Genomic DNA, 27267 nt, shown 5'->3' on the forward strand with positions numbered 1-27267 from the left:
CTACATTTGGTACCGGGATTGCGTAGATAAGAGCTTTCAAATGCCCCATGAGTCGCATGTCAACACAAGCACCGAAGTCAACATTACCTTCCTTCAATTGGGCCAACTGGCAGTGAATCGAGGAAGTACAGTACATACTGACGAAACTAAAATTAGATCTAACATGGAAATTAAGCGTTTCCGGACACATGTCCACATAACATCTTTTCTTTATTTGTGTGTGAGGAGTGTTTCCTTAAAGTTTGGCCGTACCTTTTGGTAACACCCTGTATTGCACATGGAAAATGAGATGCAAAAACGGAGCAAATGTCATTTTTGACAGTAGAATCTCAAAATAATTGAAAATGTTTAAAGTAAACAGGAAATAAATGTTAAGGAAACCTACCTGAAAATATTAAGATTAAAATTAAAAACCACTGTGTGTAGGTGTGTGCAAGGACGAGCAATAAGAGGATGATAATATGAACAAAAAGTGATAATCTTTTTCCAGGTTGTTCGCGACTACTGTCTGTCCTCTGACAACGACAGTCAGTCAGACAATAACTGTTCCCTTGCACGGTGAATACCAGGAATTTAATAAATTAATTCTCTAGAAAATTCACATTTTTGTACTCTTCATTTATGAATATGAAGTACTGGATGGTTATAATTAAACTTTCCCTATTTAACACGTTATAGCGCGAAACTAATTCCCGTGTGAGTACCAAACTTGGCAGCATTAATGTCGAGGACATGGGGAAGGGAAATAATGTAGAATAAATTTAGTTGACACTTTTAATGTGCTGCTACGGTACATCGTATCATTACATACCGGTGCCATTACTGCTATACAATGGGCTCAATAGGGCGCCCATCAGTGCCCAGAAGAGTCTGAAAGGGCAGGATTGATTTATACACTGCAGATATGCTGGCTACCTCTCGATATGCTGCGCTTCAGATCGACACATGTGTGAACGTTTCCCTGGTAAACCCTGTCCTTCAAGTAGCCTACAACCAAAAACTACAGGGAATGAGATCAGATGATCGTGCCGGTCAATGTGTGGTGGGGCCCTATCTTGCATGAAAACTGTTCAGTTCAAATGGATCAAATGGCTCTGAGCGCTATGGGACTAAACATCTGAGGTCATCAGTCCCCTAGAACTTAGAACTGCTTAAACCTAAGGACATCACATACATCCAAGTCCGAGGCAGGATTCGAACCTGTGACCGTAGCGGTAGCGCGGTTCCAGACGGAAGCGACTAGAACCGCTCGGCCACACCGGCCCGTTCAGTTAAATAAGTCGCTGTCCTTACGGTAGGTATGACATGCTGGCAAACCATATCACAGTAACGGTGGCCACCCACATTGCACGTCTTTGATTCTTGAGCGCCAACCTGTACAGAGAAGAATGGGCCAATGATGAACGCAACCGCGAAGCCACACCATACGGTGACACGTTCACCATGCAGAGGAGCTTCATGCACAGTGACTTGAGGTGAAGATCCCCATACTCGGCAATTCTGTCTGTTCACCTCACGCGTCAGAGAAAAATGAGTTTCGTCTGTCCAAAGGATGGGCCAGGGCCAGCCCTCGTCAACTTCAATCCTTGCGAGAAAGTGGAGAGCGAAGTCAACACGTCGTTGTGCGTCCTGTGGTGCAAGGTACTGTAGTTTTAGATATTGTACGGAAACCATTTTAGAATGGTTCGAAGCACCTTACGTACAGTGGAACACGGGATGCTCAACTGTCGTGGCACAGCACGCGCACTGCTTGACGATCGGGAATTGCGCGCAGCGTTGTCTGCCATAGCAACAGCGATTTCATCAACCACCTATGGTGTAACCGGTCGTCGGCCTTTTCGCGGAGAGACGCCCAGTGCTCCAGTTGATTCCAACTTCTTCATCATGCTCCGCACGGCAGGTGGAGAAAGCTGCAGCTGCAGCTGCAGCATTGCTATTGTTTTGATAATAGAAACCAAAGGTTCAAATGGCTCTGAGCACTATGAGACTAAACATCTGAGGTCATCAGTACCCTAGAACGTAGAACTACTTATACCTAACTAACCTAAGAGCATCACACACATCCATGCCCGAGACAGGATTCGAACCTGCGACCGGAGCGGTCGTGCGATTCCAGACTGAAGCGCCTAGAACCACTCGGCCACATCGGCCGGCTTTGATAATAGAGTTTCACCGATACTGCACTGCTCCCTATATCCCCGCTCCTGTTGACCCGTCAACAAGTGCACTGCGACTGGTCAGGTGTGTGAGGCTATGGGTCACGATGACTGATCACGGCACCTGGTGGCCATAGTTGGAACTGGACAGTGGCGCTGTGACGCATGGAAATCATGCACCCCATACTCTGGAAATTATTGCTGCCGAGTTTGGTTTCCGTACGGTAATTACACTACTGGCCATTAAAATTGCTACACCAAGAAGAAATGCAGATGATAAACGGGTATTCATTGGGCAAATATATTATAATAGAACTGACATGTGATTACATTTTCACGCTATTTGTGTGCATAGATCCTGAGAAATCAGTACCCAGAACAACCACCTCTGGGCCGGCCGAAATGGCCATGCGGTTAAAGGCGCTGCAGTCTGGAACCGCAAGACCGCTACGGTCGCAGGTTCGAATCCTGCCCCGGGCATGGATGTTTGTGATGTCCTTAGGTTAGTTAGGTTTAACTAGTTCTAAGTTCTAGGGGACTAATGACCCCAGCAGTTGAGTCCCATAGTGCTCAGAGCCATTTGAACCACCACCTCTGGCCGTAATAACGGCCTTGATACGCCTGGGCATTGGGTCAAACAGAGCTTGGATGGCGTGTACAGGTGCCCATGCAGGTTCAACACGATACCGCAGTTCATCAAGAGTACTGACTGGCGTATTGTGACGAGCCAGTTGTTCGGCCACCATTGACCAGACGTTTTCAGTTGGTGAGAGATCTGGAGAATGTGCTGGCCAGGGCAGCAGTCGAACATTTTCTGTATCCAGAAATGCCCGTACAGGAACTGCAACATGCGGTCGTGCATTATCCTGCTGAAATGTAGGGTTTCGCAGGGATAGAATGAAGGGTAGAGCCACGGGTCGTAACACATCTGAAATGTAACGTCCACTGTTCCAAGTGCCGTCAATGCGAACAAGAGGTGACCGAGACGTGTAACCAATGGCACGCCATACCATCACGCCGGGTGATACGGCAGTATGGCGATGACGAACACACGCTTCGAATGTGCGTTCACCGCGATGTCGCCAAACACGGATGCGACCATCATGATGCTGTAAACAGAACCTGGATTCATCCGAAAAAATGACGTTTTGCCATTCGTGCACTCAGGTTCGTCGTTGAGTACACCATCGCAGGCGCTCCTGTCTGTGATGCTGCGTCAAGGGTAACCGCAGCCATGGTCTCCGAGCTGAAAGTCCATGCTGCTGCAAACGTCGTCGATCTGTTCGTGCAGATGGTTGTTGTCTTGCAAACGTCCCCATCTGTTGACTCAGAGATCGAGCCGTGGCAGCACGATCCGTTACAGCCATGCGGATAAGATGCCTGTCATCTCGACTGCTAGTGATACGAGGCCGTTTGGATCCAGCACGGCGTTCCGTATTACCTTCCTGAACCGACCGATTCCATATTCTGCCAACAGTCATTGTATCTCGACCAACGCGAGCAGCAATGTCGCGATACGATAATCCGCAATCGGGATAGGCTACAATCCGATCTTTATCAAAGTCGGAAACGTGATGGTAGGCATTTCTCCTCCTTACACGAGACATCACAACAACTTTTCACGACGCAACGCCGGTCAACTGCTGTTTGTGTATGAGAAATCGGTTGGAAACTTTCCTCATGTCAGCACGTTGTAGGTATCACCACCGGCGTCAACCTTGTGTGAATGCTCTGAAAAGCTAATCATGTGCATATCACAGCATCTTCCTCCTGTCGGTTAAATTTCGCGTCTGTAGCACGTCACCTTCGTGGTGTAGCAATTTTAATGGCCAGTAGTGTAGTTTCTGTGTTATAACGTGTTGAATAAGGAAAGTTTAATTATAACCATCCGGTAGTCCAACAAGCAGTGATGGCAGAATCATTTAATTTAAAAAACCCTTATCACCCTGATATCGCTCTTCGCTAATTTCCAGTGTACGTAACAAGGCAGTCTGTAGCGCCACGTGGGTACCAGCCCAGTATTCACCCAGCCATATGAGGGAACCTGCCGGAAAACCACATACAGGCTGGCCGAAATACCGGTCCTGTTCGTTAAACCACCGAGCGGATTCGGTCAGGGACTGGCACGCTGCCCGAGTCCCGGAAGCGACGTGCTAACAAGCACGGCGATCCGGGCGGGTCCTTAAAGAGGGCAATGAAATAAATAAATGTCGGTGGTCCCATACATGCCAGAAAAGCCAATCGCTTTGCCCCTGGTTTGTGGTTTCGTAGCTGCACGCTGTACGCATTGCCTTCTTAATTTGTGCAGCCATTCTTCTGGAAGATATCCCTCAGGTATTTCAGTTCAGCAGGCAGACTTCTGATCGCTTATGGCCAGAGACCCGCGGAAAAGAGTCATCAGAATAGCACTGTGTTGGGCCGGGTGGTGCAACTACACGCATGCAAATTAAGATCAACGTGCGCCGTTTCCCCGTACACAGAGTGACCTGACGTACCATCCTGTTTCTTCCGTACGCAAATGTCCACGAGTGGGAGCCAGCCATTTTTCTCCACCTTCATGGTGAATTTTACGTTCTCGTGGATGACGCTGATGTGTTTGAGATATTCATCTAGTGACACTCGCCGAAACGTCAGGTCATTTCGACCAACCAACTAGGTTGGACACCCGACAGGTTTATTTTAGTTAAGAACTGAGTGTTTATTTTATTTAATTTATTCGCTTGTTTACCCTCGTCAGATTGGAGCAATGTGATCACAGGGTGCTGTGTCTGCAATGTATTTTTCACGGGAATTCAAGGCGAGATCAAGGCGCTGCGAGTTATTTTTTCGATGTTGTTGTAGGATGCCGCAGTAATCGTAGATGGACAAAACCACCGAGCCTCTCCTCCCGAACTATTTTGAAGTGGATGTTCAAACCTTTCTTCGGTTTTGTGATATATGATGTGACGCCTACGCCTTCATGCACAGAAAGAGATTATTTTCATTCCAGTCCACACATTTATTCAGTATTACACCTATTTCTCTAACTGAGAAACTGAAAAGCGTTTCTACATTATTTAGAACAATATGTAGAAGCGATTCAGGCACTGTCAAATCACTTCAATTGAAAAGCGTCGGCTCACGTATGGCAGTTGCTATTTTAAGGTATGGAAGATAAATCATTAACAAATAAGGAAAGTAATAATGGACGTAACACTGGTCCTTGACGGATAGCCGATGTCATATTTCTCTATTGTGGCTGATGCGTTTTTTTTTTTTTTCTTCAATATGCGCTGGTGGTTTGTGCTCCACAAGTCGTGACAAAAGTCAATAGGTTTTAATTTTTCTAATTAGTATGTCAAAATCAGCAGGCATTCTTCAAATATAGAATGATGGTGTTCTATAGCCAGGTTTACGTTATATATCTCTGTGATAAGAACGCTACTATGGTGTTTCTGAAAGCCTTACATATGAGCCTCAACTGGTTCATTTGATCTTAAGCATCCAGCAAACCGACTACGAATATAAAAGTAAATGATAAATTTTAATCACCGTCCTTTCTTATTGTACTTTTGTAAAATATCTAAGTTAACTTACAATGAACAACGGGTTGCGGCCTTTTTCTTCCCTCTCAGAGACACACAGAGACTTAAGTACTACGGAAAAAAGAAAACTCTTGGAGCAGTAGAATCATTTTTAAACTACACTGAAGACAGATGCCCATCAGAAATCAGTAATGATAGGGATTTCTGCATATGGGACTCAAGATGACTATCACATCAAGCTGTCAAAATTTGCCAGGAATGACTACTTAATATACCAGTGAAGCAGAGTTCCCTTGCATGGATTACATACGATGATATTTTACGCTCGACTGAAGACTGATACTTGGACTTCTGCAGCATTATGAAAGGGTTACTGCAGTCTTGATTCCTGAAATTCTAAAGTGTGAATACATGTTGCAAGTCAGTGTGTTCCAGCGTTAAAAAAAATGCTTGGGACAATCCGTTTGATCGATGCATGTGTGTGAATCTTATCATTAATACAACTCGAAAAGGGCGTTGCTTAAGCAACGTATAGTTGGGGAGGTTCATTGATAATCGGAAGCGATGGAAAAAAAAATATTAGAAGGATGCAAATATATATGAACTCTATTCACAAAAGCGAATTTCGTCGATCCAAAGAAATCGGATGACAAGAGTTAACTTGCGTGATTTAACACGAGTGAGGCCTTCTTGGGAATTCCTTGTGGAATACCTGTGAGTACGACAACAGACGAACCAGCACTGTTGGATGTGGATGGGACTAGCGAGAACCGCAGATACTCGCCAATAAATGTCAACTCCAGCTACAACTGGCTCTGTCAGAGACCGTTCAGCACTTTGTGGGTCCCATACGATGTTATCCATCACTTCTGGAGAAAGGAAATCCTACCTGGAAGACGCGACTCTCCAGCATTTGCAACGCGATATTTTACGTACAGACAGACACCCATTAATATTCAATGTGGAGTAATTGAAAAGTCACAAAGTAGGAGTTGTGATTTGTAAATGATTAAATTGGTGCCGCAAAATGCCGCTCGATTATGCTAATGGAGTTCGTTTCCCATAACTAGTCAAGTATGGAATACCATACAACTGAGTGATAATTCAAAAGAGCACATGCCGTACAGATCAGTTCAGTATGTTATCACGAAACAGTATCATCCAACTCTGCTTCAAATGGTTAAGTCCATGGAACGTGGACTGTGATATCGTCCGTGCAATCTTTGCGGCATTCCAGGAATAAATTAAACTCACAAAGTGCGACTACATCTTTATATCAGCCAACGCGCAGAGAGTGGTCTTACGGATGAAGACATAGTTTTATCAGTAGGATCTGCAGCTCTCAGCCAAGACTGAGCAACAAGTACAGGCATAAAAACCGCTAGATCTAAGTGTACATTTGCCTTATGAATGTTGGGGTGTGCTTACGGGACATAATTGGAATGAGAGCCGTGGGATACTGCAGGACAGGGCATCTACTCCTTTGTAGCTTCTATATCTACGTCTGTACTCTGCAAGCCGCCTTACGGCGTGTGGTGGAGGGTTCTTTGTGTACCACTGTCACTTTCCCCTTTTTTCTGCCATAGTCCACAATGGTTTGCGTGAAGAATGATTGTCGGTAAACTTCCGCATGAGCTGGAATCTCTCATTTTACCCTAATGGTCTTTCTGCGAGACATGCGTAAGAGGAAGCAATATACTGATTGACTGTTCCAGGAACTCATGCTCTCGGTATTTTGTAGTAGTAAACTACGTACTGATGCTGAATGCCTCTCTGAGCATCTGCCAATGAAGTTGGCTGAGCATCCCCCTGAAGCTTTCGCGCTTACTAAATGAACCTGTGGCGAAACGCGCTGCTTTCCTTTGGGTCTTCTAAATTTCCTCCATCAAAATTATCTGCTACGGATCTCAGATTGATGAACAATATTCAAGTATTGGTCGAACGAGGATTTTGTAAGCTGCTTCCTTTGTGGGTGCACAACACTTCCTGATGGTTTTTCCGATTAATCTCAGTGTGGCATTTGTCTTACCTGCGATTAGTTTTGTATGTTCGGTTCTCTTTAAATGGCTCCATGCGCATACTCCTAGATATGGATATGACGGCTTCCATTGACTGTCCTGCAGTCGTGTAGTCACACAGCAATGGGTCTTTCTGCTTAATTATGTACAATAATTTTTAAGTTTATTCATGTTGAGGACCAACTGCCGATCCCAGCACCAAGAATCAATCCTCTACAGCAGTGGTTCTCAAAGTTCCCGATAACGCTGACCCACGGTTTATTCGGAAAGTGATCTGCGGACCCCTTGGAATGCTATCTGAAATTTCAAACGGTATTAAAAATACTGTACTAATTAGAATTACCACTGACCAGAAGGAGATAAAGAAAAATAATGCAATAAATAATTTATTCTAAAAACACATGATTGTTGCCTGATGAACGAAATTTCTATTGAAAATACCGCAACTTACAGTAACGGTACAATAATACAGTAAGAATAACATCAAGTCAGTTTCTCTTTGTTGCTTAACAATATAGCAAGTCCCAAGTCTTATTGTATTTATATTTTTAATTTTACTTTTAATTGATCACTCACGGAAAATGAAAGAAGCAGAAAATTTTTGCTTCAACAATAATAAGACCACAGTGCAATATTATTGTTCAGACTTGTTCTTACCTTTGCTGGAAAGGAAGCGGTTAAAAACCAATGTTGTTACAATGAAATGAATACCCCTAGCTCCATACAGGCGTTGATATAAGTCAATGGGGACAGTTGAAAATGTGTGCCCCATGCCCCGACCGGGACTCGAACCCGGGACCTCCTACTTACATGGCAGATGCTCTATCCATCGTTTTGATACTTTTAATCTTTTCACAAATTGATTGAATCAAAGCAATGTTCTTATTTCTCTGTTGTGATCTATCTTTCAAGATAATTTTACGTTAAGCGCACCGGATTTGAATCAACAGTTGTGGTGGTGGTGGTGGTGGTGGTGGTTAGTGTTTAACGTCCCGTCGACAACGAGGTCATTAGAGACGGAGCGCAAGCTCGGGTTAGGGAAGCAAATCGGCCGTGCCCTTTCAAAGGAACCATCCCGGGATTTGCCTGAAACGATTTAGGGAAATCACGGAAAACCTAAATCAAGATGGCTGGAGACGGGATTGAACCGTCGTCCTCCCAAATGCGAGTCCAGTGTGCTAACCACTGAGCCACCTCGCTCGGTAATCAAGAGTTACTTGCTGTGGCGGATCTAGGAACATATTTTGGGAGGAGTTCCTCATGTTTTTTTTTAGAAATTCCAGAATTGGGGAGGGTAGGGGAGGGGGTGAGACTTGACCTTTATAAACAGAGGAATGACTGACTTTTACTTTCTTAAACCGACAATGGTGGCAGTGGTGGGGAGCTTGTCGCCACTTGAAGATAAAATTCATGAAATTCCGACGCGTTGTTCAGTTGATGTACAAATGCTTTTGAAAACGTTCACTAACAAAGAAGGACTTTCTCTCACATTAAGTAGCCTTTATAACGGTTGACCAGCTTCAGGACAGAAATGTAGTAAAGTAAGAAAACATTTAAATTTGCAAACGTTGGTATAATTTCTAATTGCATTCTTTTTATTAACTGAAAAAATACTTCTTGCATAACATCTATGAGTTCCATTTTATTACAACACATTTCAATTTTTTGCGTCACGGACCCCCTGGCTAGGCGCCGCGGATCCCTAGGGGTCCGTGTCTGAGAAACACAAAACGAGTGTCCCGGAGATGCAGAGATCAACCTCTATGGGATGTATGTATTACACTTCACAAAATGGACATCGTCGACATTCGAGAAATGTTCAAACCAAACCACTGACTTGCACCATGAACACCAAACGAGAAATGGCGCCCCACAGCGATCACAAAGGCACGCACCATCAAGATAGAAGGCGAACTCGTTGCGAGTTATAAACCGTGAAGATCCTTCAGTTAGGTGTCCACTCTTAAAGAATGCATATGCAATGATGTTGGTGTAACGGGGTGATGAGAACTGATGGAACGTGATAGCATGCAACGGAATGAGAAACAGGCTGTTCTGGAGCTTATCGTGCAACTGGCTATCCATTAAGGCGTAGCTGTAGATAGTGCGATAATATGTTTTATAGGCACGGATAAAACAAACATCTAGAGGCTGCATTTGTCCTGTGGTTCCAGGTCGTATGAAGTGCAATTTCACACATTTCTCAGAGGGATACTTTGCTCTAAAGGAAAACAGACCAGGAATCATGCAAAAGCAATTTATTTTGACCAACTATTCGCCAAAAGCAGTGCTTATACATAGTTCTATTATGCCCATTTTCCACTTTATTTGCTGTGAAATGAAGCAGGCAGAAAGGAATACAAACGTCTCAAAAATGAGATCAACAGAAAGTGCAAAATGGCTAAGCAGGGATGGCTAGACGACAAATGTAAGGGTGTAGAGGCTTATCTCAATACGGGTAAGATAGATATTGCCTACAGGAAAATTAAAGAAACCTTTGGAGAAAAGAGAACCACTTGTATGAATATCAAGAGCTCAGATGGAAACCCAGTTCCAAGCACAGAAGGGAAAGCAGAAACATGGAAGGAGTATATAAAGGGTCGATACAAGGGCGATGTACTTGAGGGCAATATTATGGAAATGGAAGGATGTAGATGAAGACGAAATGGGAGATATGATGCTGCGTGAAGAGTTTGACAGAGCACTGAAAGACCTGAGTCGAAACAAGGCCCCAGAAGTAGACAACATTCCATTAGAACTACTGACAGCCTTGGGAGAGCCAGTCCTGACAAAACTCTACCATCTGGTGAGCAAAATGTATGATACAGGCGAAATACCCTCAGACTTCAAGAAGAATATAATAATTCCAATTCGAAAGAAAGCAGGTGTCGATATATGTGTAAATTACCGAACTATCAGATTAATAGCCGGCCGAAGTGGCCGTGCGGTTAAAGGCGCTGCAGTCTGGAACCGCAAGACCGCTACGGTCGCAGGTTCGAATCCTGCCTCGGGCATGGATGTTTGTGATGTCCTTAGGTTGGTTAGGTTTAACTAGTTCTAAGTTCTAGGGGACTAATGACCTCAGCAGTTGAGTCCCATAGTGCTCAGAGCCATTTTTTTTTCAGATTAATAAGTCACGGCTGCAAAATACTAACGCGAATTCTTTACAGACGAATGGAAAAAATTGGTAGAAGCCGACCTCGGGGAAGATCAGTTTTGATTCCGTAGAAATGTTGGAACACGTGGGGCAATACTGACCTTACGACTTATCTTAGAAGATAGATTAAGGAAGGGCAAACCTACGTTTCTAGCATTTGTAGACTTAGAGAAAGCTTTTGACAATGTTGACTGGAATACTCTCTTTGAAATTCTGAAGGTGGCAGAGGTAAAATACAGGGAGCGAAAGGCTATTTACAATTTGTACAGAAACCAGATGCCAGTTATAAGAGTCGAGGGACATGATAGGGAAGCAGCAGTTGGGAAGGGAGTTAGACAAGGTTGTAGCCTCTCCCCGATGTTATTCAATCTGCATATTGAGCAAGCAGTAAAGGAAACGAAAGAAAAGTTCAGAGTAGGTATTAAAATCCATGGAGAAGAAATAAAAACTTTGAGGTTCGCCGATGACATTGTAATTCTGTCAGAGACAGCAAAGGACTTCGAAGAGCAGTTGAACGGAATGGACAGTCTTGAAAGGAGGATATAAGATGGACATCAGCAAAAGCAAAACGAGGATAATGGAATGTAGTCGAGTTAACTCGGATGATGCTGAGGGAACTACACTCCTGGAAATGGAAAAAAGAACACATTGACACCGGTGTGTCAGACCCACCATACTTGCTCCGGACACTGCGAGAGGGCTGTACAAGCAATGATCACACGCACGGCACAGCGGACACACCAGGAACCGCGGTGTTGGCCGTCGAATGGCGCTAGCTGCGCAGCATTTGTGCACCGCCGCCGTCAGTGTCAGCCAGTTTGCCGTGGCATACGGAGCTCCATCGCAGTCTTTAACACTGGTAGCATGCCGCGACAGCGTGGACGTGAACCGTATGTGCAGTTGACGGACTTTGAGCGAGGGCGTATAGTGGGCATGCGGGAGGCCGGGTGGACGTACCGCCGAATTGCTCAACACGTGGGGCGTGAGGTCTCCACAGTACATCGATGTTGTCGCCAGTGGTCGGCGGAAGGTGCACGTGCCCGTCGACCTGGGACCGGACCGCAGCGACGCACGGATGCACGCCAAGACCGTAGGATCCTACGCAGTGCCGTAGGGGACCGCACCGCCACTTCCCAGCAAATTAGGGACACTGTTGCTCCTGGGGTATCGGCGAGGACCATTCGCAACCGTCTCCATGAAGCTGGGCTACGGTCCCGCACACCGTTAGGCCGTCTTCCGCTCACGCCCCAACATCGTGCAGCCCGCCTCCAGTGGTGTCGCGACAGGCGTGAATGGAGGGACGAATGGAGACGTGTCGTCTTCAGCGATGAGAGTCGCTTCTGCCTTGGTGCCAATGATGGTCGTATGCGTGTTTGGCGCCGTGCAGGTGAGCGCCACAATCAGGACTGCATACGACCGAGGCACACAGGGCCAACACCCGGCATCATGGTGTGGGGAGCGATCTCCTACACTGGCCGTACACCACTGGTGATCGTCGAGGGGACACTGAATAGTGCACGGTACATCCAAACCGTCATCGAACCCATCGTTCTACCATTCCTAGACCGGCAAGGGAACTTGCTGTTCCAACAGGACAATGCACGTCCGCATGTATCCCGTGCCACCCTACGTGCTCTAGAAGGTGTAAGTCAACTACCCTGGCCAGCAAGATCTCCGGATCTGTCCCCCATTGAGCATGTTTGGGACTGGATGAAGCGTCGTCTCACGCGGTCTGCACGTCCAGCACGAACGCTGGTCCAACTGAGGCGCCAGGTGGAAATGGCATGGCAAGCCGTTCCACAGGACTACATCCAGCATCTCTACGATCGTCTCCATGGGAGACTAGCAGCCTGCATTGCTGCGAAACGTGGATATACACTGTACTAGTGCCGACATTGTGCATGCTCTGTTGCCTGTGTCTATGTGCCTGTGGTTCTGTCGGTGTGATCATGTGATGTATCTGACCCCAGGAATGTGTCACAGTTTCCCCTTCCTGGGACAATGAATTCACGGTGTTCTTATTTCAATTTCCAGGAGTGTAGATTAGGAAATGAGGCACTTAAAGTAGTAAAGGAGTTTTACTATTTGGGGAGCAAAATAACTGATGATGGTAGAAGTAGAGAGGATATAAAATGTAGACTGGCAATGGCAAGGAAAGCGTTTCTGAAGAAGAGAAATTTGTTAACATCGAGTATAGATTTAAGTGCCAGAAAGTCGTTTCTGAAAGTATTTGTATGGAGTGTAGCCATGTATGGAAGTGAAACATGGACGATAAATAGTTTGGACAAGAAGAGAAGCTTTCGAAATGTGGTGCTACGTAAGAATGCTGAAGATTATATGGGTAGATCACATAACTAATGAGGAGGTATTGAATAGAATTGGGGAGAAGAGGAGTTTGTGGCACAACTTGGCTAAAAGAAGGGATCGGTTGGTAGGACATGTTCTGAGGCATCAAGGGATCACGAGTGTGGTATTGGAGGGCAGAGTGGAGGGTAAAAATCGTAGAGGGAGACCAAGAGATGAATACACTAAGCAAATTCAGAAGGATGTAGGTTGCAGTACGTACTGGGAGATGAAGCAGCTTGCACAGGATAGAGTATCATGGAGAGCTGCATCAAACCAGTCTCACGACTGAAGACCACAACAACAAAAACATTTGCTGTGACGTAAACATTCCCTACTGGCCTTACAAGATCACGCACACGAGAAGGAAGAGTAGGGGGCAGGACACGTCCAGCTTCTCGCAGCACAATAAATGACTTTCCAACCATTTTATCATCCATATTAATAGTCGCCATTATTGTATAAGAATGCGTTAAGACACTGATGTTAGTTGATCTTGATACAACTCTCTTGGTATCTTTAAAAATGTTCTAATGTGTGTGAATTCCTAAGGGACCAAACTGCTGAGGTCATCGGTCCCTCGACTTACACACTACTTACTTATGCTAAGAACAACACACACACCCACGCTCGAGGGAGGACTCGAACTTCCGGCGGGAGAGCCCGTGCAATCAGTGACATGACGCCTCTAACCGCGCGGCCACTCCGCGTGGCCTTGGTATCTTTAATTTCCGGGTTTTCTTTCATTCGCATTTCCTCTTGAAATGGCGATTGGTTGGAGATGAAAACCGATTCCTCACTGAACGATGGGATAAGTTTGTTTATCTCATCTACAAATTTTCGTGCCGATTCTGCAGTTTGCTGTGAATAGTCAAGTCGAAGCTTTGTTTGAAATTTTGCTATCTTACGTCTTCCAATCCTGTACCATTGTTTGAAGTTATGCAACCATCCACTGCTTCAGTTGGAATCACTGTAGTCTAGTCAAGCGTAATTTTATGTACTTAACTTTTTTTTTTTACTGTACTGGGGATGATCTTCGACCCGCCAGGATAGCCGAGAGCGTTAACGCGCTGCTTCCTGGACTCGGGTAGGCGCGCCGGACCCGGATCGAATCCGCCCGGCGGATTAACGACGAGGGCAGATGTGCCGGCCAGCCTGGATGTGGTTTTCAAGCGGTTTTCCACACACCGCTTGGTGAATACCGGGCTGGTCCCCATGATCCACCTCAGTTACACGGCTCGCAGACATCTGAACACTTTCGCACTATTCCGTGGATTATACTCTACGCAGACAGTTCGGGTGCACTAATTCCGTCCCGGGGGGGGGGGGGGGTTAGGGGTGGCCGCAGGAAGGGCATCCAGCCAACCATTAACATGCCAAACCCGAGAAACGATGGCTGACCGTGCGTAAGTGCGGGACAAGGCTCAAGCGATAGAAATACTGGGGATGATCTTCCATGTACGTAATTACGTTTAGCGCCCACATCTTGATCAACGATGGCCCTTTACTACGTTTCAGTGCAGGATGATGAACTGCATGGCTCGACATCTGTTTCAGTATCACTTTTACTTGTTAAGCACGTAACGTCATCATTGTACTTCTCATCTATATCGTCCGCACAGTCGAGAGTATACGACACCACATATTTCACAGACTCATCTTGCAGAAACGCTAATATTTCATCTGCCACTTCGTTCTCACTCTGCGAAATTCCTTGGGTTCCTTTCTGACGAATTGTGAACTTCGGAAACTGTTGTTGTAGAGATAATGCAGTGTTTGCTTTGTTTATCGTTGTCATTGTTCAGCTTTGTATAAACACCACTAGCAGTGTACCACTATTGTGATTTACTAGTCGACTGAGCAGTTTAACTACACTCCATGGCCACATGCTGTGCTCACCATTGGATACTTCCAGTTCCGACACCAGTTGACATTAGCAGCCAATATTGTGGATGCATGGTAGAAAATATGTGGGGCGACAAACGCCAAACGCCGTACATCATTGGCTTTTTGCGACCTCGCACTCAAGAGGTTTCTTCTGAGTATCATGTGGAGTGGTAGCACAAAGCGACTTAATCTTTCTGAACTGCTGAGACAGTTAATTGACCATAAACGTTTCAACTTTATCCATTGCGAACATTTGTGGCTCACACAGCATTAATTCAGTTTCATCGGTTTACTGATTTACAGCAGGTTTTGTGCCAGTACTTTTGTTTCGGTAACCCATCACGTTGTCTGTATTAGTAACGGAGCATTCTATTCTTCCAGTTGATATTAAATGTTTGCGTCTTCAGCGCTTGTTTACCAGACGTGTGGATTATTTGTAGGAGAACTTTTCTTTGAACAGACGTGTTTTCTTTTGTCCACATGTCTACCAGGTGTAACCACTAGTCTCTCACACTGTGCACATGTTCTTGTATCATTAACTAACGTATAAATCAATATACTGCCTGCACAGTAAGCGGCTTTGCCAGTCGAATGAATACCTATATGCAGTGCTAATTTCCGCCCATTTCATTCAAAATCAATTTAAAATATTTATTTAATTTCATGTCTGTCCGTAGTTGAGGATCACCCTTTCTGCTGAACCTATACTAGTTACATAGGTATCTTTCCTGTGGTACAGAGAGCACCAACAGATGTGTTAATGATATCTTTTGTGTATCCACTCCATGCACTGAGGCATGCATTTCGCAACCTTTCACCATCGGATATTACAAGCAGTCGTAAACGAGTGGACAGTGTTTGTGCATCAGTTTCTCTGTATTAGTGAACCTCTGACTCATTTATATCATGAGTGCGGGCAATTAGGTTGATTATCTTTAGCCGACGTGCTGTGTTAATAAATCCGAAACACAATCTTCTATATTACAGTGAAGTCCCAAATCCTTATCTAAATTTCATGATTTTTAATAATTGCGTTATCAGTCGCATTTTATAAATATTTCACCCAGAAAATTCAGCCAGCATTAACTACCAAATAAGTAAGTACCTTTCATGTCCGTACAACTATTGGCTGTGCCACATCTGTAAATGACATGCGTAATGTAATTTGTTAATTCCAGTACCAGATACCTCATAAGCTTCTGACTACATCGTATGTATCTGCAGGATATCGCTAATGGTTTTCTCTAAGAACAGTTAGTAAAGGAGGCCTTGCACGTGATGACGATAGAACAATCATCAAAACATGTTGAGGATAAAATAAATTAGAGGAACATTATCATTCAAATTTCATGCTGTCCTTTTTCGTCTAGTGGACCCATGGCCCAATGAGACATACACTCCTGGAAATGGAAAAAAGAACACATTGACACCGGTGTGTCAGACCCACCATACTTGCTCCGGACACTGCGAGGGGGCTGTACAAGCAATGATCACACGCACGGCACAGCGGACACACCAGGAACCGCGGTGTTGGCCGTCGAATGGCGCTAGCTGCGCAGCATTTGTGCACCGCCGCCGTCAGTGTCAGCCAGTTTGCCGTGGCATACGGAGCTCCATCGCAGTCTTTAACACTGGTAGCATGCCGCGACAGCGTGGACGTGAACCGTATGTGCAGTTGACGGACTTTGAGCGAGGGCGTATAGTGGGCATGCGGGAGGCCGGGTGGACGTACCGCCGAATTGCTCAACACGTGGGGCGTGAGGTCTCCACAGTACATCGATGTTGTCGCCAGTGGTCGGCGGAAGGTGCACGTGCCCGTCGACCTGGGACCGGACCGCAGCGACGCACGGATGCACGCCAAGACCGTAGGATCCTACGCAGTGCCGTAGGGGACCGCACCGCCACTTCAAAGCAAATTAGGGACACTGTTGCTCCTGGGGTATCGGCGAGGACCATTCGCAACCGTCTCCATGAAGCTGGGCTACGGTCCCGCACACCGTTAGGCCGTCTTCCGCTCACGCCCCAACATCGTGCAGCCCGCCTCCAGTGGTGTCGCGACAGGCGTGAATGGAGAGACGAATGGAGACGTGTCGTCTTCAGCGATGAGAGTCGCTTCTGCCTTGGTGCCAATGATGGTCGTATGCGTGTTTGGCGCCGTGCAGGTGAGCGCCACAATCAGGACTGCATACGACCGAGGCACACAGGGCCAACACCCGGCATCATGGTGTGGGGAGCGATCTCCTACACTGGCCGTACACCACTGGTGATCGTCGAGGGGACACTGAATAGTGCACGGTACATCCAAACCGTCATCGAACCCATCGTTCTACCATTCCTAGACCGGCAAGGGAACTTGCTGTTCCAACAGGACAATGCACGTCCGCATGTATCCCGTGCCACCCAACGTGCTCTAGAAGGTGTAAGTCAACTACCCTGGCCAGCAAGATCTCCGGATCTGTCCCCCATTGAGCATGTTTGGGACTGGATGAAGCGTCGTCTCACGCGGTCTGCACGTCCAGCACGAACGCTGGTCCAACTGAGGCGCCAGGTGGAAATGGCATGGCAAGCCGTTCCACAGGACTACATCCAGCATCTCTACGATCGTCTCCATGGGAGAATAGCAGCCTGCATTGCTGCGAAAGGTGGATATACACTGTACTAGTGCCGACATTGTGCATGCTCTGTTGCCTGTGTCTATGTGCCTGTGGTTCTGTCAGTGTGATCATGTGATGTATCTGACTCCAGGAATGTGTCAATAAAGTTTCCCCTTCCTGGGACAATGAATTCACGGTGTTCTTATTTCAATTTCCAGGAGTGTATAATCAGTAATGCATGGAGGGTGTGCCAGCCGAAGTGGCCGTGTGGTTCTAGACGCTGCAGTCTGGAACCGCGAGACCGCTACGGTCGCAGGTTCGAATCCTGCCTCGGGCGTGGATGTGTGTGATGTCCTTAGGCTATGTAGGTTTAAGTAGTTCTAAGTCTAGGGGACTGATGATCTCATATGTTAAGTCCCATAGTGCTTCGAGTCATTTGAACCACTTTTGGGCCTACCCTTTCAGGTTACAATGAAAATGATCCAGGATGTTTATTTTAACATTCTTGGTGACGAAGCATTCTTCTACGTCTTCGTAATGAGTATGTTGCGGATACTCTTGTCTTCTAAGACGATAACAGTTGTGTTAATGGGACTGCAAGAATACGTTGTTAGTGTAACGAACATCCAGGTCACTGTCACCTCGACTGGCCATTTGAATCACCTGTTTTCATCTAAGAAAAGTTCGCCCCGATAGATGAATGGTCAGCGTGAAGGGCCGCCCGAAGTGGCGGTGTGGTTCTAGGCGCTGCAGTCTGGAACCGCGAGACCGCTACGGTCGCAGGTTCGAATCAAATGGCTCTTAGCACTATGGGACTTAACATCTATGGTCATCAGTCCCCAGGTTCGAATCCTGCCTCGGGCATGGATGTGTGTGATGTCCTTAGATTAGTTAGTTCTAGGGGACTGATGACCTCAGAAGTTGAGTCCCATAGTGCTCAGAGCCATTTGAACCATTTTCAGCGTGACTGACTGCCGTCCTAAGGGGCCCGGGTTCGATTCCCGGCTGGCGCGGGGATATACTCCGCTCAGGGACTGAGCGTTGGGTTGTCTTCATCATCATTTCATTCCCATCCGGCGCGCAGGTCACCCAATGTGGCGTCGAATGTAATAAGACCTGCACCAAGGCGGCCGGACCTGCCCCGTAAGGAGCCTCCCGGCCAATAACGCCAAACGCTCATTTCCATTTCCATCTGAGAAAAGTGTCTGGGACTATCTGGACCAGCGGGTGAAAAGTAGGAGAGAATTTCACGCAATTTGGTAGCTCTGCCGGATGCAATCATCAGCGAGTGGCTTTAGCTGGACATGGCATACGTGAGGAAGTTCCGACTTAATGCTAGAGGGGTGTTACACGGTATTTACGAGATGTCTCCTGGGCGACAATTTTTTTGTTCGGTGTGCTTATGTGACTTAGGGATACGTTGCAAAACGTCGACAGAATGTGTAAGCCGAATGAGAGAAAAAGCGCCGTACCTGTATGCAGCTGATGGTGTCGAGCAGCGGATTGTGGCGGCGCGCGGGCGGGCGGCGGTAGCGCTTGCACGGGTGGTAGACGATGCTGAGGTCGTCCTTGGCACCCTGCGGCACCATTCCCGCGTCCGCGTCCACGCTGAACTCTATGGCCGCCGTCGCCGACGCCGACGTCGACGCAGACGTAGACGCCGCCGGCGCCGCAGGGCCCGACATGGCGCCCAGTTCCAAAGCACTACCACCGATCACGGCACGCCTGTAGAGCGAACAGAACACACCCACATGTATGACTGACCAGCAATTGATGAGTGAAAAAATCTCAGAAAAATGGAAAAATATTCCAGAATTCGAAACCAGAACAGCTAGTTCTGCAAGGTTCGCAGGAGAGCTTCTGTATAGTTTGGAACGTAGGAGACGAGATACTGGCAGAAGGAAAGCTGTGAGGACCGGGCGTGAGTCGTGCTTCGGTAGCTCAGATGGTAGAGCACTTGCCCGCGAAAGGCAAAGGTCCCGAATTCGAGTCTCGGTCGGGCACACAGTTTTAACCTGCCAGGAAGTTTCAGAACAGCTGTTAGCATGAGTGATATAAAAGTAGGTATCGTAGGTGTTGCGAAACAACTCAAATCAGTTAAGAAAGGCAAGTCTTCCCGTCCAGATGGTATGCCAATCAGGTTCCTGCCAGAGTATGCAGACACAATAGCGCCTTTCTTACAAGGGAACCTCCCAATCGCACCCCCCTCAGATTTAGTTATAAGTTGGCGCAGTGGATAGATCTTGAAAAACTGAACACAGATCAATCGAGAAAACAGGAAGAAGTTGTGTGGAACTATGAAAAAAATAAGCAAAATATACAAACTGAGTTGTCCATGTGCAACATAAGCAACATCAATGCTAATCTGAGCTCAGGAGCGCCGTGGTCCCGTGGTTAGCGTGAGCAGCTGCAGAACGAGAAGTCCTTGGTTCAAGTCTTCCCTCGAGTGAAAAGTTTACTTTTTTTTATTTTCGCAAAGTTATGATCTGTCCGTTCGTTCATTGACGTCTCTGCTCACTGTGATAAGTTTAGTGTCTGTGTTTTGCGACCGCACCGCAAAACCGTGCGATTAGTAGACGAAAGGACGTTCATCTCCAATGGGAACGGAAAACATGGGATCGCAAGGTCATAGGTCAACCGATTCCTCCACAGGAAAACACGTCTGATGTATTCTATTCGACACTGGTGACGGCATGTGCGTCACATGACAGGAATATGTTGTCGACCCACCTAACTTGTACACTTGGCGAATGGGTAAAAAGATTCTTCTACCTTGCCCGATTTAGGTTTTCTTGTGGTGATCGCATCGGACGGACAGATAATAATTGTCTGAAAATAAAAAATTAAACTTTTCACTCGAGGGAAGACTTGAACCAAGGACCTCTCGTTCGGTAGCTGCTCACGCTAACCACGGGACCATGGCGCTCCTGAGATCACTTTAGCCTTGATGTTTCCTGTCCTGTCCATGGACTACTCAGTTTGTAAATTTTGCTTTTTTTCATAGTTCCACACAACTTCTTCCTGTTTTCTCGATTTATCTGTGTTTAGTTTTTCAAGGCCTGTCCACTGTGCCAACTTATAACTAAAACTGAGGGGGGTGCGATGGGGAGGTTCCCTTGTTAGCAATCATATACAACCGCTCACTTGACGAAAGGTTTGTTCCTAAAGACTGGAAAGTAGCACAGGTCACACCAATATTCAAGAAAGGAAATAGGATTAACCCACTGAAAAACAGACCCATGTCACTGACCTCAATTTGCAGTACTATTTTGGAGCATATACTCTACTCGACCATTGTGAATCACCTTCAACAAAATGACTTATTGATACATAACCAACACGGATTCAGAAAATATCGTTCTTATGAAACACAGCCAGCTCTTTATTCCCATGAAGTAATGAGTGCTGTCGACAAGGGATCTCAGATCGATTCCATATTCCTAGATTTCCAGAAGGCTTTTGATACTGTTCCTCAAAAGCGACTAGTAATCAAATTGCGTGCATATGGAGTATCGTTTCAGTTGTGTGACTGGATTCGTGATTTCCTCTCAGAGAGGTCACAGTTCGTAGTGATAAACGGTAAATCATCGAGTCGAACAGAAGTTATATCTGGCGTTCTGCAAGGTTGTGTCATAGGCCCCCTGCTGTTCCTGATCTACATAAATGCTCTAGGTGATAATCTGAGCAACCCTCTGAGACTGTTTGCAGATGAAGCTGTAATTTACCGTCTAGTAAAATCATCAGACGATCAATTCCAATTACAAAATGATCTAGAGAGAATTTCTGTATGATGCGAAAAGTACCAATTGGCACTAAACAAAGAAAAGTGCGAGGTCATCCACATGGGTACCAAAAGAAATCCGATAAATTTTGGCTATACGATAAATTGCACAAATCTAAGGGCTTTCAATTCGATTAAATATCTAGGAATTATAATTATGAGCAACTTAAATTAGAAAGACCACATGGATAATATTGGGGGAAGGCGAAACAAAGACTGCGCTTTGTTGGCAGAACACTTAGAAGATGCGAAAAACCCACTAAAGAGACAGCCTACACTACACTTGTCCGTCCTCTGCTGGAATATTGCTGCGCTGTGTGGGATGCTTACCAGGTAGCATTCACGGAGGACGTCGAAAAAGTGCAAAGAAGGGCAGCTCGTTTCGTGTTATCGCGCAGTAGGGGAGAGAGTGTGGCAGATATGATACGCGAGTTGGGGTGGCAGGCACTGAAACAAAGGCGGCTTTCTTTGCGGCGAAATCTACACTCCTGGAAATGGAAAAAAGAACACATTGACACCGGTGTGTCAGACCCACCATACTTGCTCCGGACACTGCGAGGGGGCTGTACAAGCAATGATCACACGCACGGCACAGCGGACACACCAGGAACCGCGGTGTTGGCCGTCGAATGGCGCTAGCTGCGCAGCATTTGTGCACCGCCGCCGTCAGTGTCAGCCAGTTTGCCGTGGCATACGGAGCTCCATCGCAGTCTTTAACACTGGTAGCATGCCGCGACAGCGTGGACGTGAACCGTATGTGCAGTTGACGGACTTTGAGCGAGGGCGTATAGTGGGCATGCGGGAGGCCGGGTGGACGTACCGCCGAATTGCTCAACACGTGGGGCGTGAGGTCTCCACAGTACATCGATGTTGTCGCCAGTGGTCGGCGGAAGGTGCACGTGCCCGTCGACCTGGGACCGGACCGCAGCGACGCACGGATGCACGCCAAGACCGTAGGATCCTACGCAGTGCCGTAGGGGACCGCACCGCCACTTCCCAGCAAATTAGGGACACTGTTGCTCCTGGGGTATCGGCGAGGACCATTCGCAACCGTCTCCATGAAGCTGGGCTACGGTCCCGCACACCGTTAGGCCGTCTTCCGCTCACGCCCCAACATCGTGCAGCCCGCCTCCAGTGGTGTCGCGACAGGCGTGAATGGAGGGACGAATGGAGACGTGTCGTCTTCAGCGATGAGAGTCGCTTCTGCCTTGGTGCCAATGATGGTCGTATGCGTGTTTGGCGCCGTGCAGGTGAGCGCCACAATCAGGACTGCATACGACCGAGGCACACAGGGCCAACACCCGGCATCATGGTGTGGGGAGCGATCTCCTACACTGGCCGTACACCACTGGTGATCGTCGAGGGGACACTGAATAGTGCACGGTACATCCAAACCGTCATCGAACCCATCGTTCTACCATTCCTAGACCGGCAAGGGAACTTGCTGTTCCAACAGGACAATGCACGTCCGCATGTATCCCGTGCCACCCTACGTGCTCTAGAAGGTGTAAGTCAACTACCCTGGCCAGCAAGACCTCCGGATCTGTCCCCCATTGAGCATGTTTGGGACTGGATGAAGCGTCGTCTCACGCGGTCTGCACGTCCGGCACGAACGCTGGTCCAACTGAGGCGCCAGGTGGAAATGGCATGGCAAGCCGTTCCACAGGACTACATCCAGCATCTCTACGATCGTCTCCATGGGAGAATAGCAGCCTGCATTGCTGCGAAAGGTGGATATACACTGTACTAGTGCCGACATTGTGCATGCTCTGTTGCCTGTGTCTATGTGCCTGTGGTTCTGTCAGTGTGATCATGTGATGTATCTGACCCCAGGAATGTGTCAATAAAGTTTCCCCTTCCTGGGACAATGAATTCACGGTGTTCTTATTTCAATTTCCAGGAGTGTATTTAAGAAATTTCAATCACCAACTTTCTCTTCCGAATGCGAAAATATTTGACACCCACCTACGTAGGTAGAAACGATCATCATAATAAAATAAGAAAAATCTGAGCTCGAACGGAAAGATTTAGGTGTTCCTTTTTCCCACGCGTCATTCGAGAGTGGAATGGTAGAGAAGTAGTATGAAACTGGTTCGATGAACCCTCTGTCAGGCACTTAAGTGTGAATTGCAGAGTAACCATGTAGATGTACATGTAGATGTAAGTGGTATTACTCTTCAAAAAGAGTGGTAAGGCAAACTTGGAGAACTACTATGCAGTTAGTTTGTCATCACATTTTACAAACTCCTCACTAAAATTGTAACAAACCGCTTCACAAAAGAGCTGCATTTGTATCAACCCGTTCAGCGAACGAGATTTCGGAAAAGGTTTTTCGACTATGGTTTATATCCAGACTATTCGTCGTCTTCTTGAGAAAGCAACCAAGTACATCATGAGCTTTCATCTAGCCTGTATAGAGTAGAGACAATTTTTCGACTCCGTGGAGATTTTGGCGGTCATAACCGTCCTTGGAAATGCCGGGATAAACTCAAGGTTTATAAAGCTCCTGAAACACATTTATGAACAAGCAACCCTGTCAGAGTGGATGAAGAAATTATCACCACTTTGATCCAGATCGGCAAAGCAGTTCTCCAAAGTGACACCATCTGTACGAAACTATTCGCCCTTGCATTGGGAGATATTTTCAAACCACCAGGCTGGAATAAAAAATCAATGCCTCATATCTGAATCACCTGCGTTTTGCTGGCGGTGTTGTGGTCACCAGTGAAGACTTGGAAGATCTAAAGAATATGATGCCTCTACAAATACTGGATTGGAAATGAGCATAAATAAAACGGAACTACTAACCCTGAACAACCAACCACTTACAGTCGGAAACCAGCCTACAGAAGTTGTTGGTGGATACATTTACCTTCTCCACAAAATTAATCTAGGGAAAACAATCAAAGAACAGAAATTCTCAAGGCTAGGGTTGTAATACATGGACCCTGCCGGCCTACGGCGGGGAAACTGTGACTCTAAGGCAAATGTTCGTAAACTACAGCGCTCGTAACGAGCCATGGAGCGATAGATGCTAGGATTGAGCCTCAGGGATAGGATTCTATCAGAGGACATTAGCAGGAGAACAAAGGTAACAGACGTTCTAGAGAGACTTGCCACCCTGAAGTGGCAATGGGTCAAATACATATCTTGGCAAGATCACAACAGGTGGACCGGTAGAATTTTTCACAGCAGATCATGGGACTACAAGAGAGGCACTGGAAGACGTCAAAAGATATGGCTTGATGACGTGAAGCTGGCGACTGTAATACGATGGTTCGACGTAACTCAAAATCGAAGACAATGGAAACATACAGAAGCGACTTGCAGCCATTGATTGAGATATGTTGAAGAAGAAGAAGAAGAAGAGTGTCTAAATTAGATGTATTTTATTTACGTGTTTTCACTGGCTCCGTTGAACCATCTGAGCAACGAGTATTTGGTCATAGGTACGAATTTCACGTTGTAGCGAAAGGGTCTCAATGGTCTTTTGAAAAGAGAACCCTCTTATCACCTCGACAGTCTGAATACACAGACAAACGTGAAAAGCGTTACACCATGCACACCTTACTCGACCGCTTAGAAACTGGCAATGCGCTATTTCCATGCTTATGGATTATGTAGATTAATCGCACATGCAGCTCATCGGGCTCTTTCCTATTTTGAGGAAGGTCGAATCCGTGCCATGAGGGACATAGGACCATCATAACCACGTATTGCCTCGTACAGTAGCTGCAATGTTACGACTATAGAACTAGTTGTAATAAGATGGACTCAGCACAACAGCGATTCTTCCAGAAGAACTATATCACGAGAAGGTAGGATTGGACTTACGCTGACGACTAGACTGATGACAACAGCTATAATGCGGGCAGAAGATTACAAGCACTGGCAACACGAATCGTCGGGAGCAGATTCGTGGTTGCTGGATTGAGATCTTTAGTTTCCATCTGTCCTTTACCGGTGACATCATACCACAGACAAGAGAGATGCTGTAGATCTAGAGTAGCATTCTTTACTGTTCAGCGATGTGTCACAGCTCTGTTTGTGGCGGGCAGGTCGACGCCAATGTGTCCATAGACGACACGGTGAAAGGTTCAAAATGGTTCAAATGGCTCTGAGCTCTATGGGACGTAACATCTATGGTCATCAGTCCCCTAGAACTAAGAACTACTTAAACCTAACTAACCTAAGGACATCACACAACACCCAGTCATCACGAGGCAGAGAAAATCCCTGACCCCGCCGGGAATCGAACCCGGGAACCCGGGCGTGGGAAGCGAGAACGCTACCGGACGACCAAGAGCTGCGGGCACGGTGAAAGGTCACAGGAAGCAGCGGCTGTCGAGACCCATACCTCTCAAAGTCAAGGAACCATGGTGTGGGGAGCAATTGGATATGGTATCAGGACTTATTTGGTAATTGTCGAATGTGGCAGAATGCTCGCCAGTAAGTGGTAAGAATAATAAACGGTGATGTCATAACCTTCATGACCAAGGTACAAAACGGCGTGTTCCGGGAAGGTAAGGTATGACCCTGCACCGCAGTTCATACCATAAACACTTTGAGGAATCTACAGATCCTTGACTGACTTGCCCGGTCCTCCGATTTGTCATCCATAGAGCATGTCTGATATGCGATGCAAGGACGCTTCGACTCAGGTCTTTCAGTGCTCTGTCACACTCGTCACGCAGTATCATATCTTGGATGACGATATCCTTCAGAAAACCAGCGCGCATATTAAGCTCATAGGCCGCAGCGACTATTTTGCAATGACATGTGACTGGCTATGTTCTCCGGAAAACACGTGTCTTAAAAAAATGTGCAAATGTGTGTGAAATCTTATGGGACTTAACTGCTAAGGTCATCAGTCCCTAAGCTTACACACTACTTAACCTAAATTATCCTAAGGACAAACACACACACACACACACACACACACACACACACACACACACACACACACACACACAGCCATGCCCGAGGGAGGACTCGAACCTCCGCCGGGACCAGCCGCACAGTCTATGACTGCAGCGCCTGAGACCGCGCGGCTAATCCCGCGCGGCTCACGTGTCTTAGGTAGCGCAGATAGACATAGATTTATCTATATTCTGCTTTTAATCCAAATCTGCATCTATTATCTTCCAAACTACTGTGAAGTGCATGATACAGGGTATTTGTTACTGTATCACGGATTAAGGTTTCTTCAAGTTCCATACGCGTACACAGCGCGGAAGAATTATTGCTTAAATGCCTCTGCGCGCAATGTAATTGGTCTAACAATGTCTTCGTGGTCGCTAAGGAGCAGAACGCAACGAGCAGCAGTATATTTCTGTATTCCTCAGCGAATACTGTTTCTTGAAACTTTGTAAATAGGGTTTCGCCATATAATTGGCGTCTATTGAAGGTGAAAAGGTGACTGTGTAGAACATAGAACAGTGATGTAGAGGAAGTCGAGACGAACAATTTGGTATGGGACACTTGTGGTTTATCAGATCGGGTTACTACCTCACACTGGCGTACAGAAACCACCTAAGCTACGGCGCGTGCGCGTCACGCGAGATTTTCAATATTCTGTCCCTCTCCTCGCGCTAACTACTAATCCTAGAGAAAAATGAAAGTCTTTTTTGTAGGAAATTTAATGTAGTCTAGTTTTATACACAAATTCGTTTTTGCTGGACATCGCGGTTTCCGAGTTATTCAAGAAAACGTACGAAAGTGAATTTCAAACGCACTCCCATACCCCAGTCACTCCCGCCGTTCAGGATTGTTGGTATATCGTTCATAGCAGTCGTTCTTACCACTGT

General features: G+C 46.5%; 1 protein-coding gene across 1 annotated transcript in view; it reads right to left on the minus strand.

Annotated features, from left to right (window-relative positions):
* LOC126249449 (uncharacterized) overlaps positions 1 to 27267 on the minus strand; it is a 573122-nt gene that overhangs the window by 95811 nt on the left and 450044 nt on the right. Inside the window, exon 3 of the mRNA XM_049951102.1 lies at positions 19152 to 19404. Coding sequence (XP_049807059.1) covers positions 19152 to 19404 — 253 coding nt within the window. The remainder of the gene's footprint in view (positions 1 to 19151; positions 19405 to 27267) is intronic.

Source organism: Schistocerca nitens, chromosome 3 (assembly GCF_023898315.1).
Source record: "Schistocerca nitens isolate TAMUIC-IGC-003100 chromosome 3, iqSchNite1.1, whole genome shotgun sequence".
Lineage (NCBI taxonomy): Eukaryota > Metazoa > Arthropoda > Insecta > Orthoptera > Acrididae > Schistocerca > Schistocerca nitens.